The sequence below is a fragment of the Amphiprion ocellaris genome, chromosome 15 (genome assembly GCF_022539595.1).
Source record: "Amphiprion ocellaris isolate individual 3 ecotype Okinawa chromosome 15, ASM2253959v1, whole genome shotgun sequence".
Classification (NCBI taxonomy): domain Eukaryota; kingdom Metazoa; phylum Chordata; class Actinopteri; family Pomacentridae; genus Amphiprion; species Amphiprion ocellaris.
Genome location: NC_072780.1, coordinates 20,663,686 through 20,684,506, shown reverse-complemented (window position 1 = coordinate 20,684,506; position 20,821 = coordinate 20,663,686). Strand labels below are relative to the sequence as shown.

At 40.1% G+C, this 20,821-nt stretch overlaps 2 protein-coding genes across 7 annotated transcripts; one reads left to right on the top strand and one right to left on the bottom strand.

Moving 5' to 3' along the window:
* Positions 1-722: 722 nt before the first annotated feature.
* LOC111586926 (uncharacterized) lies at positions 723-2,552 on the bottom strand. The gene is made up of 4 exons (XM_023296765.3): positions 2,467-2,552; positions 1,918-1,990; positions 1,433-1,728; positions 723-1,303 (listed from the first exon to the last, which is right to left on the bottom strand). The coding sequence occupies exons 2-4, from the start codon at positions 1,962-1,964 to the stop codon at positions 786-788; spliced, it is 861 nt and encodes a 286-aa protein (XP_023152533.2). The 5' UTR covers positions 1,965-1,990; positions 2,467-2,552; the 3' UTR covers positions 723-785.
* A 1,099-nt stretch (positions 2,553-3,651) lies between these two features.
* anln (anillin, actin binding protein) lies at positions 3,652-18,387 on the top strand. 6 transcript variants are annotated; one of them, XM_035942239.2, is made up of 24 exons: positions 3,652-3,817; positions 6,050-6,200; positions 6,297-6,734; positions 6,836-7,149; positions 7,509-7,866; positions 8,047-8,249; positions 8,331-8,438; positions 8,551-8,662; positions 10,243-10,556; positions 10,641-10,789; positions 10,867-11,008; positions 11,194-11,329; positions 11,662-11,844; positions 12,169-12,295; positions 12,519-12,567; positions 12,872-12,925; positions 14,053-14,085; positions 14,202-14,220; positions 14,783-14,895; positions 15,165-15,218; positions 15,538-15,624; positions 15,735-15,842; positions 16,677-16,849; positions 16,960-18,387. In XM_035942239.2, exons 1-24 carry the CDS (start codon positions 3,800-3,802, stop codon positions 17,072-17,074), a joined length of 3,558 nt encoding a protein of 1,185 aa, XP_035798132.2. In that variant the 5' UTR covers positions 3,652-3,799; the 3' UTR covers positions 17,075-18,387. The 6 variants fall into 6 exon arrangements, with proteins under 6 accessions (XP_035798132.2, XP_035798130.2, XP_054874188.1 ...); XM_035942237.2 differs by having other exon boundaries at positions 7,506-7,866; positions 10,246-10,556; XM_055018213.1 differs by having other exon boundaries at positions 7,506-7,866; positions 14,786-14,895.
* The last annotated feature ends 2,434 nt before the right edge of the window (positions 18,388-20,821 follow it).

Genomic DNA, 20,821 nt, shown 5'->3' with positions numbered 1-20,821 from the left:
AAAGAAAAGTCTCTGTCTACACTATGCACTTGTTTCTGCACATTCTGCGCTCTCTCTTCAAACTTAAAACATGGACCAAAAAATTGTGATTCAGCGTCATTTCTCAATTATTTCAAAACTCCCATGAGGTATGAGTTTGTGGTGCTTTTCCTTGACTCTCTTAGGACTTCTATTCACTGTAATTACAAGTAAGAACTTTTTCATTCATTAAGTTATTTACTGTGCATAAAGACTTTTAATTGGCAACAACCAGTCAGGGAAGATTTGCTCCTGCATTATGTCCACATGACCGGTCATTGTGATAACCTTCAGATTGTACAAGGACTTTTGAGAAAAAACAAACGGAAAAAAACATGGCATCATTCACACATAAACCATCATGTCCCTACGATGGTCACATTGAGTGATTCTGATGAGTATGAAAGTTTCGGTTGCATTTTTTCCACCAATCCAACTGCACGCAGTTGTATCACTAAATACTGTAAAATTATATTTTCTTGTTAATCTGAATTACGCATCTGTGTCTTACAGAGACAAAACCTAAAAGTCTGAAATCTCTGGCAGGATTCTTTGTTTGATTTAGGACTGAGATTCTAACTCTTAGAAGAAAGCTCAGTGATTGACATTTTCAGAAATTTTGAATAAGCGGGGCTGTTTTCAGATGTATGTGATCCAGATTTGTGACACACTGTAGGTCTGCTGATTAATCTATTAAAGCTTTATTGGATATGCACAATGTTTTATTTACTGAGCACTCAACTCCACCGTTCGATGAGTTGAGTCAGTCAGTCCTCATCTTCTAGTCTCTCCCATCTAGAAAAGTTCAGACGATTAAAAAAGTCACTGACAGAAGTCTTCATTTTCTTCACTGCTTTCATGGTTTGCTTCTCTTTTTTCTCTGATACTGGAGGTGTTGTTTCTCCTTGTTCTTCAGTTTCCTCTTTTTCAGCTGGCTCTACGTTGTTCCTCCCATTTAATGCTTGTCCATGCGTTCCTTCCATTGTCTCCAAAGCCTCTTCGTCTGTAGTTCTGTCCCCACAGAGCCTTTCGTCGTCTTCATTGGTTAGGCTGGGGTTGATATAAAAGAGATTCCTTGTGCTTCCCTCTACTATTGAATCCTTCGTGAAATAGCTGTTGTCAGACACAGGGGTGACAGCCGATGAAAAGCTGTGGATTTTCTTGCTGTTAGCATCACTGGAGACATCACTAATCACAGTATCACTTGTGAAACAATCGCTGGAGTCACTGCTACTGGATGGGACCACCAAACTCTTCAACCTTCCGTCTTGTTTACATTTCCCCACTATGAAGCCAGACAGACAGACAGACAGACAGACAGAAAGATAAAGTGCTGTTTTTGATCCTCTGAAGGCAAATTGCACAATGCAGAATTGCAGATCAGACACTGTTAATACTGGAGATTTTTCTTTACCATCTTCATCTTCATCAGTGCTCTCATCATATTCTTCCTCCATTCTGCGTGGCCTCCTTGATAGCATCCCATAATCTTGGTACAGTTTGGCGTAGTGTAGTGGTCTCTCTCTGGCTTGCTCCACCACTAGTCTGGTCAGCTCTTGAAGCTCAGCCTCCATCTCCTCTCTCAGGACACGGTTCATGAGAAGGAACTCTGAACACACCTCTGCGACTCTCTTCTCCACCTGTTTATTCACCAGCCTCTTGATCCACATGATGCAGGACTTCCTGTCATTTGCTGCCTGCTTTGACCTCCTGACCAAAAATAAAAACGTAATATTAAACTACTGAACTGATAAACTTTATAGAAAAGCCACATTACATTATTTATATGCATTTTAGACCTAGTTGCTTGTGTTTCATGTGTGATTTATATTAAAATAAGATGAACTGAAAGGTAAACAGGATAATATCACAATACAAAAACATGTGTAAGAACTGTACCTGACAGGAGAGAAACTGATGCGTGTCTTTCTTTCAGATGCTGCCATCAGGATATCACTTCTTGTTCAAGGTTCTGTGTGGAAAACAAAGGCTTTTAGGTCTTTTTGCTTTATACCCATCATTATAGGTGGCGCAGTCATTTTTGTTTTTTTACCATTCTAAATGAATTTATGAAGTTTTACATAGACAGCTAACTGCAAGTTTTGAACAAGAGTTATTTGTGTAACCATAGTAAAAAAAAGCAAAAAAAGCAAATAGACACTCTTAAAAGTTGTGTAGCAGAATGCAGCATTATTGTTCATTCTTGAGACTGAAATGTGAAAAGCGCTTTCACTCGATTTCAATAATTACTGTATCCACGTTGTACTTATATAATAAAGTCAGATCAACTTTGAAACTTTATAATTTGACTAGTTACATGAACACTTTGTTAGCAAGTAGCCTTACTGGCCTAACTGAAGGCCCCTGTATTCTTGTCCTTCACTGAACTGTTGATCAATAACATTAAACATTATCTTCACTGAATAATATTGCAGAAAATTGACTTACCTCAGTTAACAAGCAATGGAAATGTCTTCCTCTTTTTGTTGTTGCATCAGTACAGTTTGTGTTTTTTCTTGTGTATACTTTTGAAATTCACTGAGGTTTGCAGCATTTTATCTAAAACCGTGTTGACACATAACATTCCAGTGCATTATAAAAATGACTAATCCTTTAACTACCAATTCTGTATTAGCTGATTTGAAATATTTTTGTGGGTGTTTTGTGATATAATGATTCATCTTCTTCTGAAAAGCAGTGGTCATGCTACTGTATTGACCAGTATGTATGTATTTATGCATCTATCTATGAAAACCTAGAAGTCTGAATCTGTGCTTTGAATCTTATTGCTTGTACTATGTAAAAACACACCACTGTGTTCTGCCCAATAGCAGACTAACTGCATATATAAATATTAGAAAGTTGTTGTATTTGTATATATCTATCAATTCATTGTTACAGAGGAAAAAAAATGAATCTACCCATAAGAATGGAATTCAGTATTGATCAAAGCAGTATCCATCAATACCTGAATCCAGCATCATTCCTGTGTTTGTGTTCAAAATGACAACTCATGTAGAAATCTTTTGTTAATTATTTAGGAGTTCATAAGGATGGGTTTTGAGTCAATCTTGGGTGGTTCAAGAAAAAGCCTGGTCTAAAACTTTTGTAGTACCTGTAGCTAATAGCGGCTATAGTAATATTTCCTGGATTTCTGAGGATATGTTTGTTTGTGTTAATTTCTGTTTTTGTATATAACGTGTGGGGTGTGGGTTTAAGTTCCATTTCAATAGCATATAGCGTATATTTAAAAAGCCCACATATATATATATATATATTGCAATCATTCAGTTTAACGAATGAAAAAAATAAATGCTTATGTTTGCTACAATGAACAGAGCTTTCTTGTCCGTTGAACCTGTGTATTGGGTCAGCATACGTTTTTTCCGTTTGTTTTCAGCGTTTGCATACACAGATGACAGATTGATAAAAAATGTGTGGAGGGGGTGTGTTGTTGTGGTTTGTAGCCGTGTCGTTAAGTGACAGCCTTTTTCCACATCCACAGCCTGTGATTGGCTGATAGAGCCTAAAACCCGCCTTTTTGATTCTGACTGGCTCTCACGCGACCCGTTCAGCAGTTGGAGTCTGCGCAGTAAGCACAGCGCTGAAATTCAAATTTGAACGGAGGTTGTTTTGTCCAGAGAAGAAGAGCCGAGAAGAGAGAAGCTGAGAGCCGCTGAGCTCGCCTCGTTACGCCCTGTTTCTTTACACATAGCATCGTCCAAGAGTTTTAAAATACTTAGATTTTGATACATTACGCGAGGTAGTATCAACCGTCCAAATGGATCCATTTACCGAGGTGAGTCGCTGAGCTAACTAGCTACCAAACGTTGTCTCGAAATAGCTGCGTTAATGTTACTGCTAATGCTAACATGACTAGCGTGGCATTTTCTATTTCTACACTTCTATTAGAGACACAACAGGAGACCAGATGTTCACTTCCATTTTACTTTTACATAAGCTAACATTAGCATCCAGAAATGTAACGTTATTGTTATAATAAGACTCATGAAAACATATCACGTGTTGTTTCTTTGTCTGCTCAATCGTCAGCAACAACAGTTCTGGGATATAAAATAACATCTAGCTCGTACTTTAACCTTCTAAAAGCAGGGCTTGTAGTTCACTTGACGTTTGACAAGTTGGCAAGTGATTCAGTCAGACTGCTGATAAACTAGTTCCACATACACGGTATTATAACGTTCACTCTGACAGAAATACGCCACAATCTATTAAATGCAACATTAGTCACATGAAACTACTTCGTCTCCATTTAAGGCAATGGTATGTGTCAGAGCTGGACACTGTCCAGCATTTGGCTTTCTTTGCTTGATTTTTTTCTTCCTTGGCGTACTCATGGTGATTCAAGCTAAAATTCAAAATGAATGTGGATGGAATGACTGTCTGAGAATAGCTCTGGTTCCTCCAGTAAACTGGCCAATAGAGTTTGATATTTCAAATGCAGGAACTACAAGCAGGAGTGGCTTATTCCTGAGGAATGCTCTTAAATGTGACTTCATGTTTTCCACACTGCCTGGAGAAAATGTGCAGGAGGTGCAGCACAGCTGAAGGAATGTGTTTGGGCTTGCAGAGTTAACGCACAGCACAGTAAATCAGACTGTTACAGTCTGTGTGTGAGGATGAGGGAGGGGAATGTCACATGAAGAAAAGAGGAAGGAAGGAGGGCAAGCAAACAGGGGCCTTCTTATCTCTGGTGAAGAAAGACTGTTTTGTGTGTCTTAGGCTGTAAAGTTGCTTGTTGAAAGAGCGGCAATGTTGCATCTCTTGTTCCACATATGTTTGTTCACAGATATTCAGCAGTTATCTGGGAAGATGTAATATATTTGTCCATTTTGTAGAAAAATTACAGACTAATTGCATGTCTCACAGCAAGAGAAATATAATTATAAGGAGATCTGACTTAAACCGAAGTCCCAAGTAGCAGTGCAAAAGCGTTTGAATGGTTAGAGATTGTAAAATTTGCCATTCATTGAGGGTATTTGTAGATTCCTCATAAAAGCAACGTTAAAACTTTAGTAATTTGGACTCTATTTTTTTTCTCTGTTCTCCAGCCTCGAAGATGGGAAGTTGAGTACACAGAAACTGTTAGATAACAAATGTCAGTGGCACTCAGCATTTGGCCTCACTTTACATTCATGTATGTTTAGAAACAAGTGTCCCACTTCTTGAAGTTGATGTGTTGGAAGCAAGAAAAACAGGCAGCCAGAGGATATAAGTGACTTTGACAAGGGCCGAATTGTGGTGGCCAGATGTCAGGCCTTGTGGGGTGTTTCCGGTATGCAGTGGTTAGTCCCTACCAAAAGTGGTTCAAGGAGGGACAGCCAATAAATCAGCGACAGGGTCATGCGTGCCAAAGACTTAATGCTCAGATCCAGTGGAAGAGCTATGCAGCATAAATTGCTGAAAACATTAATTTGGTTATGATAGAAAGCTGTCAGAAAACACTGTGTATTGCAGTGTGACCGTGCCGGCCTCTGTCTGCCCCTGGAATCACCAACAATAGTTAGGTGAGCAAAATAGTGGAATCACTGAAAAAGGAAGAAGGTGGGTTGGTCTGATGAATCATGAATTCTTTTGTGTCATGTGGATGTCCACCTGTATATGCGTGATTTAACTGTGGAAGCGATGATTGCAGAAGAGCACTATGAGAAAAATGCAAGCTGGTGGTGAGCAATGACGTGCTGGGAAACCTTGTGACCTGGCATTCATTGAGATGTTACTTTGACACATGCCAGCTACCTAAACATTGTTACATACCAGGTGTTTGCATTACATTCAGTTCTAGTAGAATAGGTCTGTCAGTTATTCCTGTTGGCAAATCTGTGCTAATGTTGTTTACCCTATGACAAGCTAATGCTGTCCATTCTCAAGGCTTTCACTTATGGTTTTGTTGTAGTCTGATTTACTAAATACAATAAAATACAGTACCAGTGACTTCACTATTTGGTCTGTTCTCTGTATGAATCAAGCAGCCATTGGATTAACATTGTAATTCTGTTTACCGAACTAGAAACTGTTGGAACGGACACGGGCTCGCAGGGAAAACCTGCAGAAGAAAATGGCAGAGAGACCAAATGCAGCAAACAGACAGATGGTCAAAAGACCCAGAGAGCCACTGGCTGAAACCAACAGTGTCATCACTGAATCTGTCATTGATAAAGGTATGACCACATTTGTTTAACTGCTGTTCTGTCATTTCAGCCACTGATTTGCAGCTCCCACATGCTTGCTTATATTTCCACATCACTTCTTCCCAGTTCCACAGGTGTCCTCCAAGCCTTCCCCCTCAAAGCGCCGGTGCTCAGAGGAAAATGCCCAGCCTGCTGCCAACGAGGAAAACCAGGAGCCGATAATGACACGAGCTGGGGCTCCTGTTCGCTCAGATCCTCCTACAGACAAGAAACCCCCGGTGGACCCTGCCAGCATTCGACTTTCCTCCTCGGAGAAGAATTCAACCCGACCCATTGTAAAGTCTCAGCCAGGACAGCTGGAAACTGCACAACCAGAGGCAGAAAGGATGGCTGTCAGCCATGCTCCTGATCCTCCAAAAAGCAGAGAAGCACAAATGGAACCTGCAAGTTCAGCCCCACAAAGGAGCAAGGAGGATCTGGTTGAAGATCCAGCTCCATCTGCTACTGGCATGAGGTCACGCCTACAGAGGCTAGCAGAACAGAGAAAGTGTTGGGATGGCGATGGTAAGTATATTTGATTGTACTGTTCCCACTCGCTCTTTCAAATGGCTGGTAGTCTTCTTATAGTTTCTATGTCCAAATGATGCACATTACAACCTTTACAGACACTTCTGATGCAGTTGAAGACTCCACTCCTCTGTCCCTGATGAGGAGGGAAGGTGATGCCCCACCAGTAGCTGCACCCGCTGTCTCCTCAGGAACTCCACTAGGGAGGAAAGGCAGGCTGGCCAACCTGGCTGCCACTATTGGATCCTGGGAAGATGACCTAAGCCATGCTAGCATCCCCAAAGAGAAGCCTGCTACTGCCTCTGCTCCCAAATTTGCAGTCAGAGACATGCCTGTGGTTGCCAGTACTAAGCAGAGTACTGTAGTGACCACTTCAACTGCAAACAGTAAATCCTCATCCAGCTCTAATCAGGTAGGCCTGATATTGTTTTTGTCTTCAGCATAATTGTTATATCTACCCAACTTGTATTATATGGGGTATTGGTGGTCTAAATGTTAGAGGGGAAAAAAACATATTTGAAATAATCAGTATGGAAAAGTAAGAAAGCACCACTTGCTTCTCCCTCATCAACACATAACTCGAGCTAGGTTTTCAGATACTGCTACAGAAAAATGTTCAAGAGATAATTCTTTACTTTGTTCAGTTCTAGTCTAAACTTTGGGAACTGTGTTTATCTTTTCTAAAAAATATTCTTGTGTGTCCAAACTTGTGTTCCTTTTGAATGTGCTTTTTAAATAAAGCAACTTGCCATTTGTGTGTCTTTTTAGCAGACTGTGTGTTCTCCAATAAAGTCAAGCCGGGTGGTTCTCCCAAGCCCTCAGAAGGCTGATATTCCAGCATCCAAACCCACACTTCAGTCAGTAATCAGTCCTCAGAAGAGCTCCACCCAGGGGATGACCTTCCCCTCCAGTCCTCAGAAGAGCTCCGTCCAAGGAAAAGCCTGTCCATCCATCACGCAGAAGACAGGCCCCTCCTCCTCAGCATCAGTGCCTCAAAGCCCCATTAGGAATCAGGTTGTGTCTAGAGGTCTCAACCTCACCTCTAGCCCCCAAAAGCCAGAGCTTCGTGCTAAGCCAACAATTGCTGGTTCCCTGCCCCCCCAGGATAAGGCCACTCCTGGAGGTCCTGGTGAGTCAGGCTGTAGTTAATTTAGGAATTAAATTTTTTCCATTAATTTATTTGTATTTATTTATTTTTAGGACAAACTAGGATGGCTACAGATACATTTGTTTTGTGTTTGATCTTGCAGTTAGTTTCGCCTACATGTATGAAAGAAAATATGACATTGTCTTCTTTCGATCCAAACAGGTGTTAAATCTTTCCTGGAGCGTTTTGGAGAGAAATGTCAGGAGCGTAACAACCAGGGCTCCCCGTCCGGAGTCACAGCCCACTCTAAGACTCCTATTGTAACCCCATCAGTCACACCAAACACCAGACTGGTGCAGGAGAGACTCAGAGCTGCCCAGGCTGCTAACACAGCTACCGCTGATCTCACGCAGAGACAGAAACTGGTAGGTCGATGTTACAGATTCTGTAGTGAGTTCTCATCTATTGTGATCACTTTAATAACAAAAATATTCCCCTCATTTCAGGAGCGTGAGTCTGAGCTGGCTCAGATTCGCAGTCGCTTCCAGAAGGGGAACAATATGTGGAAAAACAAAGACGAGGAGGCAAAGACCAAGACGAACACAGACAATAAGGTTCAGTCATTTCTGATTCTGAAGTGGAAATGCTATGTCTGACATCTCATAATGGTCACATTTCCCAGCATATACAGAGTGGTGCTTAATAAACAAATGATATGCTTTCTAGGATAAATTTGAGAAGCCTGTGGAGTGTGAAGTTGCCTCATCCGAGCCACAAGATGAACCCACTGGACCATCCAGTGAGAGAGCAGGCACACCCACCAAGTGCACTCTTTCAGGTACTTAGCAGGACACTAAGTCAGCAGGGATCGGCCAGGATGGTTTTTCCAGGGGTGATGCTGGTTATTATTATTAATCAAGTAGATCGATACCCAATATTTGGGACCGATGAACATTTGCACTAAAAATAAAAATCTTGGTCTTAAAATTTGGAAAACAAAAAGCTTTTTGAAATGCTCTTATATTTTACGTATGTTTCATAAAAAGTGAACTTTGCAACATTTATACGATTGCATGAAATTCAAAGGTGTGCATTTTTAAATTAAGGGAAAAAACAATACTGATAATTGAAGAATGCTTAATATCGGATCTGATGATTGGTTAACTTTTACTTTAGATTGGTGACTGAATGTTCTTATTACGAGCAGAGTCCAGAAGCCTGTACTGCAGAGCAAGGTCAACATACACAGGACAGCCTTTTTGTTATCTGACTACCAATTGTGGTTGTTAGTAGTTAATAATAATAATAATAATAATAATAATAATAATAATAATTATTGTTATTATTATTATTATTATTATTATTATTATTATTATTATTATTATTATTATTATTATTATTATTATTATTATTATTAACTACTAACAACCACAATTGGGCTAAGCATTCATGTGAAGCTGGTTATCGACTTGTTAACCCAGTTCAACCCAGGTTTCCCGAGTTTAAACATAAAGGGGGCAATGGTGGCACCGTATAACCAATCATTTCTTACAAGAAGAGCAAACTGATGAGAAGTTAAGATTTAATACAGGCTAAAAGCTGCTGCAGCCAAAGCAGGAAGGAAGGTTGGCAAAAAACTGAAGACTGTGTGAATGTGTAAGCCAAGACTTATCAATATCACTGCCTGATTATTAAAACACAAGTAAATCTGACCCTAATTACCATTCTGAATGCCAGTAAATTGATTTGTTCCTTAGACACAGCCTGTTCTACTGGCATGTGCAATCTATTTAGCCTATTCTTTCAGCTGTAGCCCTGGTGGTGTTAAATGATCTTGGGAGCAAGCCAAAAACGAGTATAAAAACATCCTTCAAACCGGAACTAGGCTTACTGTAAATCTTATAGGGTCACCAAGGAGAAGGCTTTAGTGCTTTACCAGTTCCACAGGATCTTCTAGGAGTGGTGATGCAATTTTGACTGGCTGATTTGTTTTTTTTAATACATGGTCATTTATTATGGGGAAAATGACCTTCTCCAGAGGAGGTGAGATATGCAGAATAAGTTACCATAGCAATGTACCACAGTAAGAAGGGAAACACCATAACCCTGAGTTAAACCTGAAGTAACCTCACTAACCTCAAATCCTGCCTCATAGTACAAGCCTTTAGTAATGAGTGGTACTTTACCAACATTTTTTTCACTATACTTTCTGTCAACAAGTCGAACCTTATAAATTGTTATAAGAGTGAATGTTGACTGCATTTCAATGTCATAGAACTTTACAGAGTTTAAGTGTTGGTAGGGATGCTGAGTCTGCACTTGCCAGTGTCAGCTTCAGTTACAATAGCTAAATGTTCTTCTTGAATGCCAGTAACATGGGAACATATAACAGTTTCTAACCCTGATTTTGTCAAACAGCAGGTCGTGGGTTGATGGTCTCACCTCCAGCCTCAACATCCAGCCCCCTGAAGGTGGTCACCCAGACTGCAGAGACTGATGAAACCCCAGAGGAAGAAGAAAAGGAGGTGGAAAAGGAGATAGAGATGAATGTGGACCAGTCCATCAACTCCGCAGTCATCAACGAGCTCTTTGATGGAGTCCTGGAGCAGAGTGAAGATGAGGATGATGAAGATGAGGAGGAAGATGCTTTGAATATCTCCTCCATGTCCCTCCTCACTCCTCTGGCAGAGACTGTGGCTGCTGTGGTGAAAAGTCCAGAGAGGAGAATGATGGTGAGGACTAACATGACATCTTTTTCATGGAAATATGGCAATAAACAGCTTAATGATGGCATTTTCTTCATGTCCTCTGTGCAGACATCAACTCCAGCCAGCTCATTCATTGTGAAGAACAACACTGCAGACAATGTTTCTAAACCTAGCAAGTTCCAGAGGACCAACATGATACGGACCGCCTCCTCAGATAGTGTCGAGGCTTTAGACGAGGACCACAAACTGCCTTATAGGTAACTGATCAGCCGTGTTAAAGTTGCCTCAGTGGATGTGAGCTTCATTCTGAGTCTGTATTCTGTTGTGGTTTTAGTATCGATGCATACAGGTCAACCAGGGTGAAGGAGACTGAGAGGCCCAGTGTGAAGCAGGTTATTGTAAGAAAAGAGGACGTCTCTCACAGAGCAGAGGAGCCACGAGGATCCAGTCTCTTCAGTATCAAACAGAGGATGAAGGTCTGGAAGAATTACATTTGACTTTCATACATGCCAGAATACAGTATGAGTTTTCATATGTGCTGTTTTCTTCACTTAAGACTTGGTTTAATGCACATAGCTACAGAGGCAGTGTGTGTCAGAGACGTCTCAGTAAAGCATGCCCTCTGTGTGACAAACCATCCCTCTGTTGTATGTTTGTGTAGATCCTGACAAATGAGATGAACCTACAGCAGACAGTTATCCATCAGGCTAGTCAGGCACTCAACTGCTGCACAGATGAAGAGCACGGCAAAGGATCCCAGGTGGAGGCTGAAGCCGAGAGGCTGCTGCTGGTGGCAAGTGAGTTCATCCACATTTGGTTTTAGACATTTGCTGCATTATTTATAGAACATTTTGTGGCTTTTGTGAATGGCTTATTGTCATTTCCTTAACTAAATGTCCAAAACTTAAAACTTCTCATGGTACAAAAAACACCACCAAGCATTTTAAACGTCAAAAATAAAGCTAGTGTGTAAATAAGGTTCAAGACATCTACTTTGCATGAATTTTAGGCCACAATACAACTCCACCACATAGCTTGTCGGTATGCAGTCTAATCCCTTTTATGTAGCACTGGTGACCCCTAGTGGTGGCATCAAATACTTAACTTTCTTTTCTTCTGATGGCCTCAGCTGAAAGGAGGGAAGCGTTGAAAGCAGAATTAGACCGTCTGAAAGGAGACCCAGCAGGACAAAAGAAGACCTCTGCAGCCCCCGAACCTACCAGCATGTCGGCCTCCAAGGGCTCCATCTCCCTACAGGAGTTACGCTTGCCTCTCAAGGCAGACTTTGTTTGCTCCACTGCCAACAAACCAGGTGCACTCAAAATTCTGGAAACAATTTGATAATTTAAAGCAACACTATGCTGTTCCTCAGAGTTTTCCCCAGACATTAGTTACTTCTAATGCAATGTCTCTAATAGTTACTTGAAAATAAACTTTCTCCCTGTTAAGTGTGTGCTTTTAAGAGACTGCTACTGGTATTGGTGTTAAGAATATCAACCCCCCCCCAAAAATGAGTTAATTTTATTTTTAGAGGCTATTTATACATTTAATCATGAGATCAAAGTTCAATAGGAGCTTTTTTGGGATTTCTTATGCCAGTGTTTACCTATATCATTATGTCTTTTGATTATTTCAGAGTCAACCAAACATTCCTTCTTCATAATGATTCGTGCTGGAGCAGAGAACACTGTGGCCACTCCATTAGCCAGCACACACCGCGGCCTCAGTGGAGACACACTCACCTTCCCCACCAAGTTCACTATGTAAGTCAAAGCAATAGCACCCACACTGACCGTGATGCAGTCACTGCGATCCACCGTTGTTGTGATGAAGTTTAGTTTGATTGGTTGAATTTTTACCATCATTTAAATAGGTCAGTTCCATTAGTTAATGCAGGTACAAGGACCTGCAGATGCTTGTAACCACACGTTTTAATCAGGCTGCATGTTGTATATCTTTTGACAACAAATATGTCTTCATTTTCAGATCCGACGTCTCAAGTGACTTTGGAATTGATATAGAAGTCTACTGTTTGGTAAGTGTCTTAGAAAAAAAAATCCAATATCATCTCTTTGAATTAAAAACACTTAATGTATTTGTAACATCATGCAGTGAGTCAACAAAGGCAGTACAGATAAACAGATCTTTGTTAGACCAAAGGAGTTGAAGGGGTAAATCTGATGTGTATATGATTTGGGGTGCATTCAACAACAAATGAAATGAATCAAAATCCCTAATGGATTGTCAACATCTTTAGAAAATTTTTCCAAAGAGTTTTTAATCTGAGAATTTTTTTTATCTATAATTACTGATTTATGATTCATAACAATCACTTTCAGGTTCAGAAACGTGAGGTCTGCGGTGACAAGAAGAAGAAACCCAACAAGTCAAAGGTAAATCCACACATTGTTCAATGTTTTGTGTTTTTTTTTTTTAACCAAATGAAAAGCACATAGTAAGTCGATAAAAGAACGTGCTTTAATGCTAAAAGTGTGTGTCTCTAGATGATCCTGAGACAGGTTCATGAGGCCCATGAAATGTGTATGTCGGTATGAAAAGTTTCTGTTTGGATTTCTCACTTGCGGGTGGGTGTGCACTGCGTGGGAAGACTGACATTAAAGGACCAGTGTGCGATCTATTGGCAGAAAGGAAATATAGAATTCATCAGTCAATAATCACCTGTACCAACAAACTGTTGTTTTTCTCATCTTAGAGTGAGTTCATAGTTTCATATCTACACTGGGGGTGGGTCCTCTTCCACAGAGCCTGTCCTGTGTAGGGCATCAAGTTTCTGCACTAGGTCTGATCAGACTCCCAGATGTAAATTGCAGGGATAAACCTGCCACTGGCTGCACATTTCATGCAGCTAATTGCTTGTTACTGTTTTCAAAATTCACTTCACTACGGGAGACAACAACGGCTGAGCAACCCCTATCACAATAAAAAGTTAAAGTTTTAGTTAAATCATTCGATTTATCACAGTTCTCACTTCATTGCGTGCTGTTGTTCCACTAAAACAGTTCCTGCCACAGATGCATTCTTTATTTATCTTCGCCCCGATGCAACTGATTAGTTTAAAGATATGCAAACAAGCCAGAGTGTTTTTTCTCTTTATAGCAGGCTGATATGTATGTGCAGCAGTCTTGTATGTTATACAGGATGGGCTGGCTAAGGGAGACAGTAGGCCTGAATGGATAAAAAAAATACACAGATTACAGAAAGGGCCTTTTGTATTTTTGGCATTTAACAACACCCACCAGAGTTTTTCTACATGCCTATGAAAAGAGGCATGAGGGAGTTGGTCACAATCTGCAACACCACTAGATGCTGCTAATCCTACAAGGTAGAACTTCACTACTGCTAAATTGTTCCTTGACACAACTTTGGGTGGCTGCCTTACTGAGAGGTATAGAAGAATGTTCACGGACAAGCAACATACATACCCCTCAGGCATGCTGTATTATTACTCACACTTTGTCTTTTGAAGCAAAAATATTTTGTTTTATTTTTATCCTACCAGGCTATCACACCAAAGAGATTCCTTGCCATCACTGTAAGTATTTAAAAAAAAATATTCTGCACAAAATATTTTACTGAAAGAATTTCAGGAACAAATGGAATTCTTTCCTTTCAATCTGTCTAAATTTGGTCTTCATTCTTCTCTTACAGAAAAGTGCACAGACACCAGGTAGGTGACATGATGAAATCACATTTCAAAACAATATTTGTATAATAGCACTACCTTATTATTCATGAGTATTTCAAAATAAGAATTGTCAAAACTAAGTAGCAGGAACAGATTCTTTTTAATCACTAGCCAACTTGCCAATTTTCCCAGTGGATCTGATGGCTTTTAAGACTCATGAAGCAACTTTTTTAAGCACCTCACATCAGATGGTGACTTTGTGGGCCGACTCCTTTTCCTTGAGTAGAGTCACAAATGTTACTCTGTGTTGCTGTGGCTCCCTGCAATGACTGCATTCTGTGTGTGAGGAGAGGACAGCATTACATTCAATCGACTGACCAGCAGCCAGACAGTGTAGAAGTGTAGACAAGCTGTAAATGCTTTGTCAATATCTGTGATAAACCTGTATCAGCTGACAGATATATCGGTCAAGCTTTTGTTCTCATAGGCCAAGTAGTACTCCTTAGAACTAGTAAACTAACTGTATTGTGTGAAATCGGTTCAAATGCAAAATGCTACTCTGATGTGTGTTTCTGTTTAATCATTTCAACCTTTCCTTCTGTAGTAGTGGCCAGTCCAGGAGGTCCCAATGCTGTCCGCACCAGTAACTTTGTCCTGGTTGGGTCACACAAGCTCACTCTGTCTTCTATTGGGAAAAACAAATTCCCTTTGGAAAAGGTGAATAAGCCATTGACACCACTGTTTCATGTTCCTTAATGTCTTTTTCCAACATTCATGCTTTTCTAGTACTTTACCTTGTTCTTCAGTGTGCATTTCATATGTGGCTGACCTTGGCGTGAAGACAAGATATTGAGGCCAGTAAATGGCTGACTTGTCACGTGTCTCTGTACAGGCTTTGTAGAGACTCACAGTAACTCTGTCTGCTCTCATAGGACAGTATATTCTGCCTGTGCGTTCATTCATCTGCCTTGATATCTTTCTTTTAGATCAAATATGAAGGAAGTGAAAGAGAACTTCATAGTGGCATGTTTCATGACAAGGTTATTACTTGCCCTATTGTTTCTTTGCTTCTGTTTGTGTGGTGATGGGTGAGATACACAATAACAAAGAATGTTCCTAACACCATTGTTCAAGTAACATATCAGCTTAGTCTGATCAACACTCTGTTCTCATGAGGGAATTTCTGTGCCTTTCATTTCCTAGTTTATACTGGTGCTATTCAGCAACCAGATTTAGCTGTCTTTATAGAAGCCTTGCACTAAATCTGTCTGTTTAACTACGTCTTTATGCTTCAACATTTCTGGACTGATAGGAATGTGATGTGCAAACTTTTTAATAAGTGACTGCTCTGGATTCCAGGTTCCATTCTTGTGCCCTCTAGAGGGCCACATCTACCTCAAGATGCAGTGTGAAGTGGGCTCAAAGGTGGAAGAGAAAGGCTTCCTGGTGAGTGTACATAGATCATACCATCAGTATAGACCGACTAATGCAGAGGTACACCTTGGTTTACTCATTCTACAGTTTTTTGTAAGTCTAATCACCTTTTTTCACTCTAGACAATGTTTGAAGACGTTAGTGGATTTGGAGCTTGGCACAGAAGATGGTGTGTGCTGTCAGGATACTGCATCTCCTACTGGACCTACCCAGATGATGAGAAGAGAAAGGTAGCCAGGCTCAACAAAACTGTCACCATACAGCTCCCTGCATGGCGTTCCCTGTAACATCTTCAAAACTAGCACATGCTGCCATTCTTCAGGAAACACTTTGAATGTTTGTCAGTAACGTCACACAGCTCCATACAGTGGAGTTAAATAAGGTTGAAACATACCAGCAGTTGACTGTTTCTGTGTTCTGTTCTGTTTTTTTCTTTTTTTGGTTTAGACAGTTATGATGTTTACCTTGAGGCTGTGTGTTTCACATTCAGTTTAACATGATGGATCCTACAACTCAGTCAGGTTGCGATCAGCTGACTGACTTCAAAGATATTCCACCTCTTCACCCTAAAACACTGGTTGCTTTGATTATGAGCAGTGAAATCAATAAAATGCAGGTCTGCCAGTGCCAATCGCAGCCAAAACCATATCAGAAGCACTACCACATTTGACACTTTTTTTCTGTTCGTCACTTTCAAGCTGATTTTGCGCCATTGGTCCAGAGATCTTTGTTTCAAATCTATCTGGGTTTTACTGATTGTTTTTTTTTTTTGTTTGTTTGTTTTTAAAAAACTGCAACCTGACCTTTTTGTTTCTGAGACCTATCTGGGGTTTGCTTCTTTTGTTGAATCCTCTCAAGTCTTATGTTTTCAACTGATTGAATACGTTTTGAGTATATCTGCTAGCTGTATCTTCATAACAAATAGTACATATTTTTTCAGTTGTATCTGAAACCTGAAATATGAGGATTACACTGAGCCTTGGTAATGAGGCTAAAACATTTATACCCCATGGGACAGTGTGTCTCTTTATACGCTGTTTTGTGACAGTTTGTTTCTTTGGCAGAATCCCATTGGTCGCATCAACCTGGCGAACTGTACCAGCAAGATGGTGGAACCAGCCAACAGAGAGTTTTGTGCCAGACCGAACACATTTGAGCTGATCACAGTCAGACCACAAAGAGAGGACGACAAGGAAACACTAGTCAGTCAGTGCAAGAACACCATGTGTGTCACCAAGTAAGCTCTGATCCTGTACACTTGCACACATCAACCCATAAACACACTGCACGTCTGTTAGGTTTTTCTGTGAATGATGGGGAACCTGCATTGCTTGTTTTTCCATGCAGAAACTGGCTGAGTGCTGACACTAAGGATGAGAGGAATTTGTGGATGAAGAAACTGAACCAGATTCTGGTGGATCTGCGAATGTGGCAGCCAGACGCCTGTTACAGGCCCCTGTAATCACTGCACTCTGTCGCAGCCAGCCTTTCTATCTCTTGGACTGTCAATATCAGTGATACATGCAATTACTAAGTGCAATACAGTATGACAATTGTTAGATGTTTTTACTTGTGGGTATTTGACAGGAGGAGAATAATTAAACCCATAATTTATAGACCAGAGGAGGTAAATAAAGCCATACATTTGGGACATTTCAGTACAGTGTTTTAAGTAGGAATTGGGCAATATATTTTCTACATTTCTAGCCTGATTTGTTATGCTAATGTTTTTGGATATTGTTGAGATGCCATCTTTTTATTTTAATGCCAGTATTTAGTGTGCTTGACACATGACGCATGGCTTTAAATAACTTGGTTTCAGTGCTGAAATCAATATTTTAGTGGTTTTGAAACTGCAGATACTAAGTTGAAGCACCACAGTTTTATCCTATTCTATTCTGCATGACAGCACTGGACAGTACTGATACATTTGGTCAGTTTATACTTTATATATATTAGCTTGTAGAACTTGTGGCAGGACTTTAAATTCTTCAATGCTATCCACAGATTTTTGATACCATTTATACGGCAGGTCTTTTTCTCTTTGCAATGTTTCTGTAAATGCTTCAGAGTGGAGAGTTTTGGGTGAAATCTGTAACATATTCTCTACTAAAGTCTGACCAGCACTATTCTGGAATCAATACTGATTTCTGAGTGATTATATGATAAGTACATACTGGTCATTAGTCATTGTTTACGTTCTTTTACCATAAATGCATAACATGAACACTCTATGTCTGATGTAAAAATGTGGCTCATCCACACAAAGGAAGCAGTTTTATTCTTGCATCGTATCGACTTTTGCAGTGTGTGTAGTACTGATGAGCTTTGCCTGCCTAGTGGCTCGAAGCTTTGAAAAGAAAATGTTGGGCTCACGTATCGTGCTTATTAAGTTTTTTTAAAGATTTATTTTTATCTGCGTGTTGAGCAGTGATATATATGGTGTTGCAGCAGATGAAAATTCTAGACCACATATGTGGCTTTTAATGTGTTTCTCTTGTGTTGTGTACAGTGTGTAACAGACTTTACTGCAGGTGTTGGTAAATGTTTTCATTCATGTCTGCATAAAAGATGGTGCCTTTTCATCCTGCTGATAATGAACACAACACAAAGAATGATAGAAGATGTCTTTTTTTTCCAGAACAATAAGCAGAGAATATATGCGTTTTCATGAGATACTTGAACACACTTTTCAGTTTGTCAGGTATCTGTGGATATGTGGAGATGAGAATAAATGTCTGCTTTGACCAAAATGGCCGAGGCTACAAATGCATAGATCCTTTGTTTTCATTTTATTGAAGTGTAATATTAAATGGAATCTAGAATGGTTTTGAAAGCTGTGAACTATTTTAATAACATGGTGTCTTACTATGTATTACAAAATGAAAATAATCATTTGTATTGGTTAGGTGATTCAGACCAGAAGCTGTCCTACATGCTACAGTTGAACCTGTTTCATGCCTGATGATGTGCTGCTTGTGAAGTATACAACAGAAAAGAGTACACCCCTTTGCAGGTTAACCAACATGTTAAATGATCACATTTCAGCAAAAAGTGACTAATATCACCTTTCAGTAATTGCATTACTTTTAAACTGAGCAGTAGAATGTTCACTCTAACATAAAATTTAAAGCAAGCAGGTTTAGATTTACTACATTAACCATACAGACCCCACACTAAGCTCAATGCAATGAAAGTCAGCACACTGTTCATTGCTGAGGTTCAAATTTTCGATTTTAAATGTACTTTGAACCTTCATTTTTGATGGTGGACTCAATCCTCCTCAGCAGTGTTGCACAGACTTCTACAGAGATGTTCCATCATTGTTTCGAGACACTTTTGAGCTGCTCTTAGCTGGAGATGTTGTGTTACTTTACCATTCCGGTCTGCCCTGTAGAATGTCCCAGACTCCTCACCCAGGTTTGTCCCTCTCGCACCTCCTAGTTCCTCTCCAAGCTCTTCATCTGTATCCAGGCTGCCACCAGCAGATCCTTCTCAAAAGCAGACAGGTAAGTGTAATGGGGTCCTCTATGGCTCATTGGGCCACTGTCAAGCCTCATGTGATGGCAGAAGGTCCGGAGTGGGTGAGGAGCCTGTGAACAGGCAGCATGACTGTACAGGAGGTAAAAGAGCTGCTGGGACTCATAAAGGCCAAACTCCAGGTAAGAGATTTTGTAGCAATGAACTTAAATCTATTTTTATTTGATTCAATGTGACTGAATTTGATTTGTTGGCTCTGATCTGATCAATCACATAGCGCCACCTGGTGGATGGACAATAAATGCTATTTCGGTCCTCAGTGCATAACTCCAATTTGCCTGAAACTTTACATTTGTGATCAGTTGGCTCTCATGTCTATGTGCTGAAATACACTCAGTCACAGCGCCACCTGGTGGACATCCTTGGACTCGTTTACCAGCAAGGATGCGAGGACCCAACCAACTCTGCATGCAGCTTTAATTTTCTTTTTTTTTCTTACAAAAACACACTAGACAAGACATGATGCAATGAAATGAATATAGCTATAAAAAGACAAATAGAAAATATCTAATAAAATTACATGTTGCCCAATTCAAAGTTCTTCTTTTGCTAAAGACCAGAGATTTAACAGGTGTAGCAGCTTCTGATCTCTGTGGTCTCAGCTGAAATCAGCAAACATCGGATTCTTTTAGCCTTCCAACAGATTCTGCTTTACGCCTGCTCCACCTTCTCCATCCTGGTTTCTAAATCATCCCAGTTATGATCCACTTGAAGGTGTGAACATGGTGTCCTGTATTCAGTAAACTGTACATATGCAGCTGAATTACAGTCGCTTTCATTTCTTTAGGACAGAGATGAAGCACAAGCAGGTCAGCCATGAGAAAATATAAACGCTAAAGTTTCCAAATTGGGGTCCTTATCTTCAAACACATCAGCTCCACCACTATTAGTTGTGATTTGAAAAACATCTACTGAGAGCTTGGATGTTTGCAGCTCTTTGTTTTTGTCATGGTCAACTATAGCCCTGCGCTGGTACAGATACACTATCACAAAGCAAAACAAGTACTGCATACACAAACACTTCCTCATCAAACTAGAAGCATGAATGAAGTTGCCAGTGTACCCTAGCTCCCATGTTTGTACCCTGGAAGTCTGCTACCCTCGAGCTGAGAAGCACATGTTTTGCTGCATTTCTCTCAGAGATGCATGATAAAAACCTTTTTTTTCCTGATGGGAAGTTGAATTCAGTGAAGTCAGGGATAAAGGCTGGATGAAGAAGAGATCTTATTTCTCCTCCCCAGAGGGAAATGATGGTAAGTTTTTGAATCTTAAATAGTAGCCAAAGAGCAGAATTTTACTCTCAGGGTTGACAGTCATGAATGTTTAATTTTGTAGAGAAATGCTTAAAGGTGTCCTGCGTTATCTACTTTACATTCACTGTGTTACTTACTAAAACACACATGCACTCTTGAGATTTTACAGATATGGTGAATACATTTTCTTCTTTATAAAATACTGGCATGGCTTATTTTATAAAAATGTTTCAAATGCTCCACTATTTAATATTCACCTCCCAGTAGCATTCCTTTTCCCTGTCTTTGTTGGCAGGGATTGCCGTTTCTTGCATGGCATTACTGCCACCTGGAGATCAGTGGAATCTGTAAAACAGCAATCTGTATCATGTGTTACGTCAAAAGGCAGCAGTTCTACTTTTCAAAAATGGCAAAAC